The sequence below is a fragment of the Staurois parvus genome, unplaced genomic scaffold, assembly GCF_062004578.1.
Source record: "Staurois parvus isolate SC_StPar_1 unplaced genomic scaffold, SC_StPar_1.0 ptg000155l, whole genome shotgun sequence".
Lineage (NCBI taxonomy): Eukaryota > Metazoa > Chordata > Amphibia > Anura > Ranidae > Staurois > Staurois parvus.
In genome coordinates, this window is record NW_028317951.1 from 27,732,812 (window position 1) to 27,745,559 (window position 12,748).

The 12,748-nt window shown below is 45.6% G+C and overlaps 1 protein-coding gene across 6 annotated transcripts in view; it reads left to right on the plus strand.

Moving 5' to 3' along the window:
* Window positions 1-2,708: 2,708 nt before the first annotated feature.
* ATP11B (ATPase phospholipid transporting 11B (putative)) overlaps window positions 2,709-12,748 on the plus strand; it is a 218,702-nt gene continuing 208,662 nt past the window's right edge. For 5 of the 6 annotated variants that reach the window (XM_089675574.1, XM_089675572.1, XM_089675573.1 and 2 more), the window contains exon 1: window positions 2,709-2,915. In XM_089675574.1, the coding sequence (XP_089531700.1) occupies window positions 2,865-2,915 (51 nt within the window). In that variant the 5' untranslated portion in view covers window positions 2,709-2,864. The remainder of the gene's footprint in view (window positions 2,916-12,748) is intronic. The other variant, XM_089675571.1, reaches the window with a different exon arrangement.

Consider the following 12,748-nt stretch of genomic DNA (forward strand, 5'->3'; position numbering starts at 1 on the left):
GCATGTGCAGGTTGCACCCATGGCTCTATTCTATCAGCAAATGGACTGGGGTCAGTAAAAGAAGGGGCGGTTTAGAAAGACAGGATGAAACATCTCTTTTACACAATGCAAAGGATTAACCTCTTAGGTTCCACAGTGAGTATATGGCTCCATGCACACTGGGCATTTTAATAACGCTGGTAACGTTAGCTGTGTAAAGTCAAGTTAAAAATGTGAGTTTTTCAGCGTTTTTTAGTGTTTTTGCATTAGCAGTTTGCTGTGTTTTGTTGCATTTCTTAGCATTTGCATTTTTTTTGTTAAAAAAACCCCTCCAAAAACACCGGTTTGCCGCATTTTACCGCGTTTTTCAGCATTAGAGCATTTTTCCAGCTAAAAAACTCCTCTACAAACCCACTAGCTGTTTTCTTTTTCCAGCCAAAAAATGCTGCTTACAGTCTGTGTGCATGGACACATAGGATAACATGCTGGGGAGTTTACTGGCTGTAGAAAAAACTGCCAAAAGCCAAAAACAGCCGCTGTAAAAACATCCAGTTTGCATGAGGACTAACAACCATGCTTTACTGCATATACAGACTGATTTTATTGTTGTGGGTTTAGTGACACGTTAAGTTCAGCATTTAAAGGCAGAAAAAAACCCTTCTGGTTTGCATTTCTGAAAAAATATTTTAGCAGAAAAAAAATGCTAAACACTCCTAAATGCCTGTGCAAATCGCTCTATATGAGTTTTTTTTTCTGCCAAGGAAATAAATTTTTTTTAAAGCCCAGTGTGCATGGACACATAATATACACTTATTGGGATTGTTTTTGTTTTTTTTTTACCAAAGACATGTAGCAGAATACATTTTGGCCTGAATTTATGAAGACCTTTTATAACAGAAAATAGAAATTATGTTTTTTCCAAAATTTTCTATTTTTTCCTTCAAATAATAAAAAAGAAAAAAATCCCAGTGGTGATCACAAAAGAAAGTTCTACGTTTTTTTCTGGGTACAGTGTTTTATGACTGTGCCATTGCCAGTTAAAGTAGCACAGTGCTGAATAGCAAAGAAAATGCCCTGGTCATGAAGGGGATAAAACCTTCTGAAGCTCAAGTGGTTAAGGAACCACAAAGTTAGGTCTCTTGCACACTGCAGCTTGAAAACACACAGTACAGAGTTTTTTTTTTTAATCTAAAAGTGGGAATACACGATTAGAAAATCGATCAGTCATCCGAGGACAGAGGGACGTTCGTTCGTTGGTCGAAATTGTGACCCACATTAACCAATCTAAAAAAATTCGTTGTTGGGCAATACGTAGTGTTGACGTCTTCCGTACAAGTGGAAGTGATGCAGTGTGCGTGTGACCTTGTAGCCACGCCCTTCCGGCCAGAACGAGCGAAATACACAATTAACAGCAATGAGTATATTATAGTTTATTACATTACCTATATACATAAATAGTGATACATAAAATATAATATACACAATTCTGGTTTCATTATCTCATTAGGACAATCTACTTTTAACATTTGGATTTTTCGTTCGTGTTTATGAAGATTCCTTGGACATAAACATCCGGGTCATCTTCTGTTTCCGCTCACGCGTGATAGCGCTTGATAGATTATTTCATACGACTGTCATACCACCGCATTGAAAATCGGTCGTTCGTATGTGAAACGACATTTTTCACAGTTGTTCAACCGGATTTTTTCTTTCACAATATCGTTATGGGTTAAAACATCCTGCTCATCAACGAAGAGAAAATCGTTCCATCAGTGTTTCTGCAAAATTTTTCGTATCATTTTCTTATCATGTGTACAGGGCATTAAAGGCAGCCCAATGATTGTAGCTCGAAAGAGCATGGCCCTTGACCCCCTCGTGTTTTGTTACTGTATTGTCTCATGTTCTGTCCTCCACTATAATGTACAGCGCTGAGCAAATCTTTTAGCACTATATAAATACTGTATAATAATGTGCCTGTACACACAAGCGTTTAAACAAACGCCGCATACAAAAATCTACATTGCAGGTCAGTATTGTTGCAGCTATACTTGCAAATACTCAGCAGTTGCAAACATGCAGGAATCGGGTGTAAATGGCACACTTCCTGCATGTGTGTATACGCACAAATACGCACAAGTGACATACAGCCCGCCATCCCGGTTTTCTCTGCCAGGAATAGTGATGCTCATACAGGAGCGGACTGACCATTTGGAAACTTGGGCACTGCCCGAGGGCCCGGGGTCAGTAGGGGGCCCCATGAGATGCCCCTGGTTCCTTTTTCATAGGCTTTTTTGAGTTTGGGCAAGGACACAGGGGCCCCATGATCCCCTATTGCCTGGGGGCCCCATGAGTTGTCAGTCCGCCCCTGTGCTCATACATCAGTTCAGTGTGCAAGAGACCTATTAAAATAAACAGGTCCATAGCAGAAACGTCAATATCACTGTTGTGTGGTCTGCAAGGGGTGAACAGGTGTGACAGGCGAAGTGCTCTCATAGATCGATCGCAGGACGATGGTGCGAATGACGCCAAGTACAGAACATCGCTGGAAGGACTCTAGTAACTGAGAAGAGGGACTCTCGGTTCCTCACACCAGGCACTGCTACTCCGGATCTTCCACCTGCCGGCCACACTACACTCCATTCTGCAGGACGTCACCCATCCTGATGACGTAGAAGCCGCTGGGCGTGGTCCAGGCGAGGCTAGTTTGTGTGTGTGTCTCTTTCAAGTGCGCGCCCCCGCTGCCCTATGCTGCTGGCGGGAACGCGCATCTCGGAGGGGACTGACGGCTGGGGCCGGACTCGCAGCGCGAGAGTCACCGCCAAACTCAACCACCTCCTGCCCGGCGGGGCCATGAGAGAGCGGGGACACTGAGCCGCCAGCCGGCGATGGATTCCTGGAGGGACTGTTTCCTGGTTCGCTGGGTCTGGCAGCAGTTGGTAGGTAGCGAGCTGTGTAGTCCCTCCTCTGTCTCCATCGTTCCGGGCCACTGTGCCAGGAAAGCCCGGGGAGCGGTGTAGGCCTCAATCTCAGCTGCTGCTTCCAGCAACTTTGGAATATGTGTTTGTGATGTGTATGAGGAGGAGGAAGGGGACCCGGGGATGGCGAGAGGTGGAGGGCCGGGGAGGAGGACGGACTACAACTTTTTTCTGCACTTTATACACATGTCACATCATACCGGGACACCGAGCAGTGAAATCAGGGCACTTCCTGTCTGTGTGACCCCCACCATTACTAGCACAAGTTCGCCTATGTCATCAGCTCTTCCCTTACTCTGTCTTGTTACATCCATTTATGGTTCCAAGTCCTTCCATATTTCTTCCGAGTCCACATTTCATAACGCCCCCCCCTCCATATTTCTTCAACGCCCCCCCCTCCATATTTCTTCAACGCCCCCCCCTCCATATTTCTTCAACGCCCCCCCTCCATATTTCTTCAACGCCCCCCCTCCATATTTCTTCAACGCCCCCCCTCCATATTTCTTCAACGCCCCCCCTCCATATTTCTTCAACGGCCCCCCCTTCCATATTTCTTCAGCGTGGCCCCCCCCCATATTTCTTCAACGTGGCCCCCCCCCCATATTTCTTCAACGTGGCCCCCCCCCATATTTCTTCAACGTGGCCCCCCCCCATATTTCTTCAACGTGGCCCCCCCCCCATATTTCTTCAACGTGGCCCCCCCCCATATTTCTTCAACGTGGCCCCCCCCCATATTTCTTCAACGTGGCCCCCCCCCATATTTCTTCAACGTGGCCCCCCCCCATATTTCTTCAACGTGGCCCCCCCCCATATTTCTTCAACGTCTCCCGCCCCATATTTCTTCAACGTCTCCCGCCCCATATTTCTTCAACGTCTCCCGCCCCATATTTCTTCAACGTCTCCCGCCCCATATTTCTTCAACGCCCCCCACTCCATATTTCTTCAACGTCCCTCCCTTCCATATTTCTTCAACGTCCCCCCCCCCCCCCCATATTTCTTCAACGGCCCCCCCTTCCATATTTCTTCAACGTTCCCCCCCCATATTTCTTCAATGTTCCCCCCCCCATATTACTTCAACGTTCCCCCCCCCCCCATATTTCTTCAACGGCCCCCCCTTCCATATTTCTTCAACGTTCCCCCCCCCCATATTTCTTCAACGGCCCCCCCCTTCCATATTTCTTCAACGGCCCCCCCCCTTCCATATTTCTTCAACGTCTCCCCCCCATATTTCTTCAACGTCTCCCGCCCCATATTTCTTCAACGTGGCCCCCCCCATATTTCTTCAACGTCTCCCGCCCCATATTTCTTCAACGTCTCCCGCCCCATATTTCTTCAACGCCCCCCCCCTTATTTCTTCAACGTCCCCCCCTCCATATTTCTTCCACGTCTGCCCCCCCTCCATATTTCTTCCACGTCTGCCCCCCCTCCATATTTCTTCCACGTCTGCCCCCCCTCCATATTTCTTCCACGTCTGCCCCCCCTCCATATTTCTTCCACGTCTGCCCCCCCCTCCATATTTCTTCCACGTCTGCCCCCCCCTCCATATTTCTTCCACGTTGCCCCCCCCTCCATATTTCTTCCACGTTGCCCCCCCCTCCATATTTCTTCCACGTTGCCCCCCCCTCCATATTTCTTCCACGTTGCCCCCCCCTCCATATTTCTTCTACGTTGCCCCCCCCTCCATATTTCTTCCACGTTGCCCCCCCCCTCCATATTTCTTCCACGTTGCCCCCCCCCTCCATATTTCTTCCACGTTGCCCCCCCCCTCCATATTTCTTCCACGTTGCCCCCCCCTCCATATTTCTTCCACGTTGCCCCCCCCCTCCATATTTCTTCCACGTTGCCCCCCCCTCCATATTTCTTCCACGTTGCCCCCCCTCCATATTTCTTCCACGTTGCCCCCCCCCTCCATATTTCTTCCACGTTGCCCCCCCCCTCCATATTTCTTCCACGTTGCCCCCCCCCTCCATATTTCTTCCACGTTGCCCCCCCTCCATATTTCTTGCACGTTGCCCCCCCCCATATTTCTTGCACGTTGCCCCCCCCCCCATATTTCTTGCACGTTGCCCCCCCCTCCATATTTCTTCCACGTTGCCCCCCCCCCCCCCCATATTTCTTCCACGTTGCCCCCCCCTCCATATTTCTTCCACGTTGCCCCCCCCTCCATATTTCTTGCACGTTGCCCCCCCCCATATTTCTTGCACGTTGCCCCCCCCTCCATATTTCTTCCACGTTGCCCCCCCCCCCCCCCATATTTCTTCCACGTTCCTCCTCCCCCCTCCATATTTCTTCCACGCCCCCCCTTCTTCCAGACTTGGTCAGACCTGCACAGTTTGATTTTATATGTAGACACCCCATAGCTGAATTTTGGTGAAGGTAAAGGTACCCCTTTGCTGCCAGGTCTGTACGTTGTATGGCCTTGACAGCGGAGAGTTTTACACACGCTCCCGATGGCTGCCGCCACTGTGTGTATCTGACAAGCTGACTTCTGGCTGTCAGATGAAAGCAGTCACACCCCCAGTAACAGGCGCCCCCGTCATGGATCCTGGACTCCACTTGCCCATCTGCAGGTCCAAGACTGACATAGCGGGTGCCGTCAGGTAGGGGGGAGGAAGCTGAGAGGACACATGTCCGCTCTCATCCTTTTCTTGTTGCTGATCTGGAAGTGATGTGAAATGTCACTTGCGGGTCCCAGGTCATTTTCCCCGGCCAGTATGGGTGGGAAAGAATGTAATGCAGAAAAATACTTTAGTGCATTTTTTTTACTGAAATTTTGCGTTTCCTAGACCTTTTTGGTAATATCATGTGACATAAAAAATTGGAGCTACCACTGTTTTGTTCTCTAGGCTGTCTGCTTGCAGAAAATATATAATGTTTTTGGGGGTTTTATGTAGTCTTCTGGCCCCGTTCACATATGGACGTTTTGTATTGCATGCGGAATCTTTGAGTTAATGCCCGTGTCCCAAAACACTGGTCAAAATGACAAATCACACCACGCATGTTCAAGTGCCATTCGTTTTCAATGGCACCTAAATTGCGGTCTGATTCTGCTGCAATCGTCACGTGAAGCTTGTCGCCCCAAAAGAAGCTCCTGCTCCTTTTTGGTCAGCAAGCTTCGTGTCATTTGGTTTGCTGCGACTGCAACTCAATTTATGATGGTAGAACTGCACTGCGTTTTAGGTGCCATTGAAATGATTGCCATTGAATTGATGATCAGTGCCCAGCAGTGCCACTCACCAGTGCTGCCAACCTGTGCCCAGCAGTTCCACTCTTCAGTGCCTAGTTGTGCCACCCACCTGTGTCCATCAGTGCTAGCAGTCAGTGCCACCCATCAGTGCTGCTTATCAGTGCCCATCAGTGCTGCCTATCAGTGCAGGCTCATCAACGCATATCAGTGAAGGAGAAAAATTACCTGTTTGCAAAATATCATAATAGAAAAAAGAAAAAAATTTTTTTTTCAAATTTTATGCTCCTTTTTTTTTTGTTTATAGTGCAAAAAATAAAACACCCAGCAGCGATTAAATACCACCAAAAGAAAGCTCTATTTGTGTGAAAAAAAATTATAAAAATTTAGTATGGGTACAGTGTTGCATGACTGCGCAATTGTCATTCGAATTGGGACAGCGCTGAAAATTGGCCTGGGCAGGAACGGGCTATAAGTGCCCAGTAGGCAAGTAGTTAAAGGACAATTGCGTGGTTATGCAACACCGTACCCAGATTAAATTTTTACTTTTTTTTTTTTTTTTTGAGACTGCTTTTTCTTAGTCATATTTAATCACCACTTTATTTTTTTATTTGTTACTAAATACATGAAGAAAAGACCAAAATGTTTTCTTTTTTTAAAAAAACCTTTTTCTTCAAATAAGTAATTTTTTTTCACCGGTGAGGCGGCATAGGGGAGGCTGCGCTGACGGCGGCCCTGACGAGGCAGCCACGCAGGTAGCGGGCTCCTGGACTGCCCAGACCCCCCTCTGAGTTGTAGTCTGAGCCCATCCTGGGTGGGAACAGGAGTGCTGAGCTCGATCATTGCCGCTGGTGTCTGCTCCGAGGTAAGGCAGAGTCTCCCCGGGGTGGCAGGTATCAATGAGAGCGGCATAGGGAACACTTCCTGCCAGCTCCGCTCCTATCTGACCCGCCCTTCCTACTACTCTACAGCCCCACATCTCCCCCTAACCCACCCTTCACATTCTGGCCCCTCCCTCCTTGAATACGCCCTCACAGCGCCACTCCTCCCTACCCCCGGCCTCACACACGTGACATAGTGACAACTGCAGGCTGCCTGGCAATGTTGCACCTGGCTGCGCTGCCCTATGCTACACCACTGGGGCTGACAACAGCCCGGGCGCCAGGCCACATTCTCTAGTTGCCATGGCAACCTGGCAGCCGGGATTTGTTGAGCCCTGCTATAGAGTGTCATTGAGTGACAGCTCTGAGTCTCCTGGGGCTGCTGACATCACATCCAAAATGGCCACTCCCAGCAGCAGATTCAGGACTTTTGGATTTCTACCAAAGGGAGGTTTTTACAGGTACATAGCATGCATAACGTAAGGCAAAGCCACCATTAATCTTATAGGAAAGTTATTGTTGCAGCAATTTTTCTGGAGACAGGGTCTCTTTAAGGCAGGGCAATTGCTGTGTAAATATTCATTCCTAACATGTTGTTACCATTGGGTATTCTAGAAGCATTGTTGGTACATGTGCAATGTGTCTATAGCAGCCTGCACTTGACATCTCAGTGTTTGCTTTGGCTCAGCATTCCACCAGGAACATCTAATGTTATTGATCCCCAGGGCCAAAGTTCACTGCACAGGGGCTTACTTTAGGCATCACTGGCTTTTTGACAGGTGTATGAAATGACGCTTCAGCATGTGGCTGCTTTTGCTGGATGTGTGTAGTGTCATACTGAGTGCATAAGAGGAGCCACATTTCTAATGTTAAAAAGGTTATTTTTCTTTTCACTTTGCAGCCTGTAAGGTATTGAACTCACCATCAGCAGATAGTGGGTGCAATGCCAGGCTCCTGCAGACTCTCAGTATGGCAGTCCTGCCTGTATGGGCAGGCATTTGCTGAATTTCGTGAAGAATCGGTGAACTACAAGAGCGCTCACCAGCACCCTCACAGTTTATTGACCACTACAAGCTGATGATAGTTGTAGTTCATTCACTGAACTCTGTGAATGAATGACGTGGCCATGTGGGCGGAGCATGCACGTCCCTGCTATTTTTAAATTCTGACAGCGGGCATGGGAGAGGAGGCAGGAGCTAGAACATGTAACAGGTTCCAAAGGTAAACTTGGCCTTTAATGTGTATCTTTTATATCTGCCTATAATATATTAAGGTAAAAAACCCTTCTGCCTTTAGAACCAATGTAAAAGTGTATGTAAACCCCCAGCAATTTACTTGTCATAGGTTCTCTTTTTTTGGTCTGTTTAGTATACCATTAAAAGTGTTTTGTTATATGTGTGCAAAAAGAAAATACTTGTTAATCCTGACAGAAGTCCAGTGACCTTGTACAAATCTGTGAACTCTTCAGTGTTTTTTTTTTTTTTCAAAGTGACTGTAAAGGCTGAAGTTTTTTTTTACCTTGCATTCTATCCATAAAGGTAAAAAACCTTCAGTGTGCAGCTCCCCCTCTATAGTCACATGAGTACAATCCTGATCCAGCAATGTTGTGCACAAAAGCAGAAGTTCTCCGGGGTCTCTCCCTCCTCATTGGCTGATGCAATCACAGCCAGTGAGGAGGGAGCCAGAAGCGGGGCTGAGCCATGCTTTGTTTGTCTTATTGCAACACAGAGGTGGCTCGGGAGCGAGCATGCACGAGTGCCCTCAGAGCAAGCAGCTTGCTCTGGGGACACTCAGCAGGAGGGAGGAGCCAGGATAACCGGCTTGGGACCCAAGAAGAGGAGGCTTGGGGCTGCTCTGTGCAAAACCATTGCACAGAGCAGGTACGTATGACATATTTGTTATTAAAAAAAATAAAAATCTGAACCTTTGCAAACACTTTAAGCAGTGTTTTCAGCTATGCCCAGTTCAGAAACTACACAACCCCAATTTCCTCCTTAAAGTGGAGTTCCACTCAAAAGCGGAAGCTCCGCATATTTGCCTCCTCCCCCCTATTGGGAGGGGAGTGGATACCTGTTTACCCGCTCCCACTTTCGGCTCAGTTCACTGTGGTGAAGTGAGCCCGAAGTTTAGCCCCCTCCTCCCTCTCGCAGTCTCTTGGGAACTTTCACAGGTCCCAGAAGACTGCTGTACCAATAAGGAGGCGCAGCACGACTTGTGCATGCGCAGTGGGCACCAGGCTGTGACGCCACAAGCTGTCACAGCCTTGTGCCCACAGTAGAGATGCCAGTGCTGTGGAGAGAAACGGAGAAGGGACGGTGCGGGTGAGAACATCGCTGGACTCTGGGACAGATGTGTGTTTATTAAAAGTCAGCAGCTACAGTTTTTGTAGCTGCTGACTATTAATAAACACAAAAATGTCTGGAACTCCGCTTTAAGTTGAAGAGGGGGGAGGCTTCCTCTATTTCTTTAAGTTTACATCCCTGCCTCTATATAGTGAGTGAGCACTGGAGTAGCAGGATCACCTGGTGAATATAAAGGAAAAAAGGGGGACTAGAATGCAGCCTCCATATCTAAGCACTGGGATGCTGCAGAAGATTACATTTTTTTTTTATTGTTTCAGATACTTACTGACATTTTAGAGTTGTAACCAGAACAATAGATTAGGATAAATCTTCCACTGGGGACACTTTAAGCTCATACCACACTAGCAGATCTGTCGCTGGAGACAATTCTTTAGCAAAAGAATCAATAAGACTGAACACTTCTGTTCCTGTGGAATTGCTTTTGCATTAGTAGATCCCATATTGGTTAATAAAGCAAGGTGCATAAGATGAATCATTTAAATAAATGCATAGTAAAGAATTCAACCCCCTGACAAGGTTTTATGGTTGTCTGTGTGCTCTTTAGGTAGATTCATCCTCTGTCCTGGTGATCACTGTCACTGACAGATGGCCATGGGAAATTACAAATGTTAAACCTGTCCCCAGAACAAGAGGTTAGCATAAGTATTCCACTGGGGACCCCCTGTTTTAGTGAAAATTGTCAAAGGGAAATTCCCCTCAGAAAGGAAGTGAAGGGAAATTTCCTTTCAAGACAGACACCAAAAAATAAACTGACAGGTTTTAACCCGTACTTTATTGAAAAAAAGTATTGACTGTACATACTAAATCAATAGATTGTGACAGTTCTTCAAAATCTATGCATTAATTAATACAAACATATTTGTGAGTTAAAAGTATGTGATGATAAAGTCCTGTGTTGCTCATACATCAGTGATCATGCCCCCTCCTTAATTCTTGTGGAAGTATATTTTTTATTTTATTATAGGGTGTTCTTTTTTTTCCAATTTTTTTGCCACAGATACTTGGCTGTGTGTTATGACATGTACACAGACTTATGTAAAAAAATGCTGTTTCTTTTTCATGACAATTAGAATTAGCTATTTTTTGTTGTTTTTTTTTTATCATATAGCTAATCTGTTGCCAGTGCTGTCTGTGTCTGCTGCGGACTCATTCTGCAAATAGACTTTAAGCACTATAAGGAGTGACAGACAATAGGATTATGACTGCGCGCATATGGTGTAGTAGTGGAGGAGCCAAAAGAGCAAGTGGATATGACTGCAGTAAACACAGGTCATCGCTGTCACATCCAGTCATTGCTGGAATAGAAATGTGGATAATACACTCGTAAAAGGTCTTATGACAACTTATGAAAGACGAGGGAGAGGGTTGTCTCTGCACTTGTTTATATTTAGTAGGCTTAAGGCAGTGGCTTTAACTCTGGTCTCCTTTCTGGATATTATCTTTTAACTAACCATTTACTGATTTATGAGTAGACTACTCATTAGCCAGTGTAGAGTAATTTAGGAATTTGTGTAGCATTTACTTGTAGATTGTTCACCAAAGGCTGTTTTACTCTCTGTGTTCCTGTATTCTGTCAAATATAACAGCATTTTCTTTTTTTTTAATCTCTTTAGCAAACTTGCATTTAAGTTAGACATTTAGATTGTTGATTGTTACCAGAATGGGTAGCTTTTGATCAATACATACAATAGTTGCTATATCTCTGGCAGCATTAGGTAAATGCCAAAAGACCGGTAGGAAGTACACCAGAACAAAGCTTCCCTTTCTGTGTTCCCGTATTCCTTCAGACACTCTGATGGCTCCTAGACTACATTCACACCTGAGCAGCGCATTGCATTTTGGATTGCATGTTTTTGGTGCAACAACCCATTTACTTGGATGAGCTGCCTATTGCATGACAAACACACCAAAGAAGCTCAAGTAACATTTTTTTGACACCGAGCCAAGCATGTTTCACCACAAACATTTTTTGAATGGAAAACTAACCGCTCTTGGGGTGCCATTAAGAACTAATGGCACCGCAAGGTTAATTTTAGTGTGCTTTTACTCAATTCTGCTACGCTCAGGTGTGAATGCAGCAAAGAAAACTTGATACTGGATTTGACTAAATTTGTCCACTCTGATCTGTGGCTAGTGTTCTGAAAGTGACTACCACCTAGACACTGTTAAAGGAAAAGTCAGCGGACTGTTGGATTTTCCCAGCTAATTACAATTGTCAATTGAAGATGAGAAAAGCATTATAGCTGTTTACTCCACAATTTGAATAGTCTATCTGGGGAGAAAATGTGGATTTTGATCACACATCTGAATGCCATCTGTTTTGCATGGCATGCTGGTGCGGTGCTCCCAGTCAGGCTTGTGGGCAGATTCTGAACAAACTCACTAATATGTGAGGCCGCTGGATGTGCTGTATAAACTATATGTAGCTAAGGCTACATACAGCACCATGCTCTGGTGCGAGACAAGTCTTTCCTGTCTCAAACCTGAAACACAGTAGGTTGTGACATCATCAGCCTGCCGCTCCGACTCGGCCAATCAGAGAAAGCTTTGTATTCATTGATCGAATACATCGCTTTTTATGAGTGGCTTGGCACCACTCAGACCGACTTCCTGTGTTCCTGGTCTGAGACAGAAAACTCTTGACTTGCATCGGAAGATAATGCTGTATGTAGCCTCAGTTACATACAGTTTATACAATGCATTTAGCGGCCTCACATGTTAGTGAGAGGCATAGTTTGTTTGGGCCAGCTTGAGCCAACAGAGCTACCGGTATGTAAAGTGTACCAAAAGCTGACGTTCAGCTTTAAGCATTTGCTCTTCCTTTTTTTTGTCTAGGTGTTTAGTGAAAACATTTGAGGGTGTGTTAAAATTTTATTTATACCAAAGTCAATTTGTAGCCATAGTAAAGTGTTGCATTTGTATGTTAAGGACTATGTCAAAGGTTGCAGCATAATTGAAAAGTTGTAAAAGAATGTGTTTTACTGCTTCATAGCTTTTGGAATATATTTAGTCTCATTATATGACTTTCTCAATAAAGTGGAGGCGATTCAATAAGGCATTTGCAACCTCTTTCTGGAGATGTGGATGTATGTAGCCAGAAGTCTTTCACCAAATTCATGAAACCCATGCAACATTTTCATTGTTAGTACCAACGAGTGCAACAGCGTAGTTTATGCAACTTTTTTTATCGGCTGTTGCTATTGTTGCAACAGATTCATAAAGAAATATCGCCGGATTGGTTTTCAGGAAAGTGGAGGTTAAGACATCCTCCATAATGGAGTCAATTGTGTCACATCTTTAAGACACTTCTGCAACAGATTCATATACACTTTACTGACACATGCATGAATCCTTTACAAGTGGGAC